At 37.8% G+C, this 1,746-nt stretch overlaps 1 protein-coding gene across 1 annotated transcript; it reads left to right on the plus strand.

Moving 5' to 3' along the window:
- The first annotated feature begins 395 nt into the window (after positions 1-395).
- Positions 396-1,538, plus strand: LOC141664883 (uncharacterized). Its single transcript, XM_074470841.1, has one exon. The coding sequence runs from the start codon at positions 396-398 to the stop codon at positions 1,536-1,538; it is 1,143 nt and encodes a 380-aa protein (XP_074326942.1).
- Positions 1,539-1,746: the final 208 nt, after the last annotated feature.

The following is a 1,746-nucleotide window of genomic DNA, read 5'->3' on the forward strand; positions in this document are numbered from 1 at the left end:
TTATTAATGGGTTAGAAAATTTTATGCAATATGTTATTTCTCGAGAAGAGTACATGAATGGGACAAGTATTCAATGTCCATGTTTCAAGTGTGAGAATCGTCAACCGTGAAATTACATATACTGAAAAAAGGATTTGTGAGGGGTTATTATGTGTGGGATCGACATGGAGAGCCATATGTTGCTAGACAAAGTGGAGAACAGTCCTCCACACATCATTCCAATACCCAAGGTGAAAGAGATGATGTCAACCTAATGTATAACATGGTGATGGATGTTGCTGGTCCAAGTTTTGATTCGGAGATTCCAAATGCAGAGGCACAAAAGTTGTATGATATTTTAAGTCTTCTGAGAGAGAGAGTTATACGAATATTGTGAAACTTCTCAGTTGTCCGCCATGGCTCAGATGTTAAGTTTGAAATCTGACCATCATTGGTCAGAGACATGTTATGATCAGACGTCACAGTTCTTCAAAGGCATCTTGCCCCAAGATAATATATTTCTTGATATCTTTTACAGCATGAAGAAGTATATGGAAGAATTGGGGCTTCTTTCTGAGCATATTGATTGTTATGTTAATGGATTCATGATATACTGGGGTGATGACATCAATATGGAGTCATGTAAATTTTGTTCACATGCGAGATATAAAACAAAACTTAACAGATCCAAGAAGGAGAGAAAGAAAGTGCCCTTTAGTAGGAAGATCTATTTTCCATTGGCACCGAGATTACAAAGGTTGTACGCTTCACCTACGACAGCAACCCATATGAGATGGCATGCTGAACATGATCAAGAAGATGGTGTGATATGTCACTCTTCAGACTCGGAGGAGTGGAAACAATTTGATAGAGCACATCCCTCATTTTTCTCAGAGACGAGAAATGTTAGATTGGGGCTTTCTGCTGATGGATTTCAACCATTTGGCACAACAGGTAAACAATATTCTTCTTGGCCAATTATAGTGACTCCATACAATTTGCCTCCGTGGAAGTGTTCAAAAGGGCAATACTTGTTTCTGTCTGTACTTGTGCCCGAACCAAAAAATCCAAAACAGAAGATAGATATTTTTCTTCAACCATTGATTGCTGAGTTGAAAATGTTGTGGGAAGTTGGTGTGGAGACAAGGGATAATTGTTTGAAACAAAATTTTCGTATACGAGCTGCATTGATGTGGACTATTAGTGACTTCCTTGCTTATTCGATGCTGTCTGGATGGAAAACTGTTGGCCATTTAGCTTGTCCTTATTGTGCTCACGATCATTATGACTATAATCTTTCACATGGTAGAAAGACTACATGGTTTGATAATCATCGAAAGGTTTTACCCGCCAATCATCCATTTCGAAAGAATAAAAACTGGTTTACAAAGGGAAATATAATGACTGAATCTGCCCCTCCGGTCCGAACAGGTGAAGATGTGTTTCAAGAAATTCAGTCACTTGGTTTAATGAAAATTACAGAATTGGGAGGTGCTGAGCACAATGCTAAAGTCATTAAAGCTTACAACTGTGGATGGAAAAAGAGAAGCATCTTTTGAGATTTACCATATTGGAGGACATTATCGATTCGACACAATCTTGACGTCATGCATGTTGAGAAAAATGTCTTTGAAAATATCTTCAACACTATCATGGCCATTGAAGGAATAATGAAAGATAATTTTAAGGTAAGAGATGATATTGCAATGATTTGTCGAAGACCAGAGTTAGCAATTGATGAATTGACACGGAAGTATTCGAAAGCAT

This window comes from Apium graveolens, chromosome 6 (genome assembly GCF_009905375.1).
Source record: "Apium graveolens cultivar Ventura chromosome 6, ASM990537v1, whole genome shotgun sequence".
NCBI classification, from domain to species: domain Eukaryota; kingdom Viridiplantae; phylum Streptophyta; class Magnoliopsida; order Apiales; family Apiaceae; genus Apium; species Apium graveolens.

Excerpts from the sequence above, each read along its gene's own strand:
- LOC141664883 (XM_074470841.1), top strand. The coding sequence starts at position 396 with ATGGCTCAGATGTTAAGTTTGAAATCTGACCATCATTGGTCAGAGACA.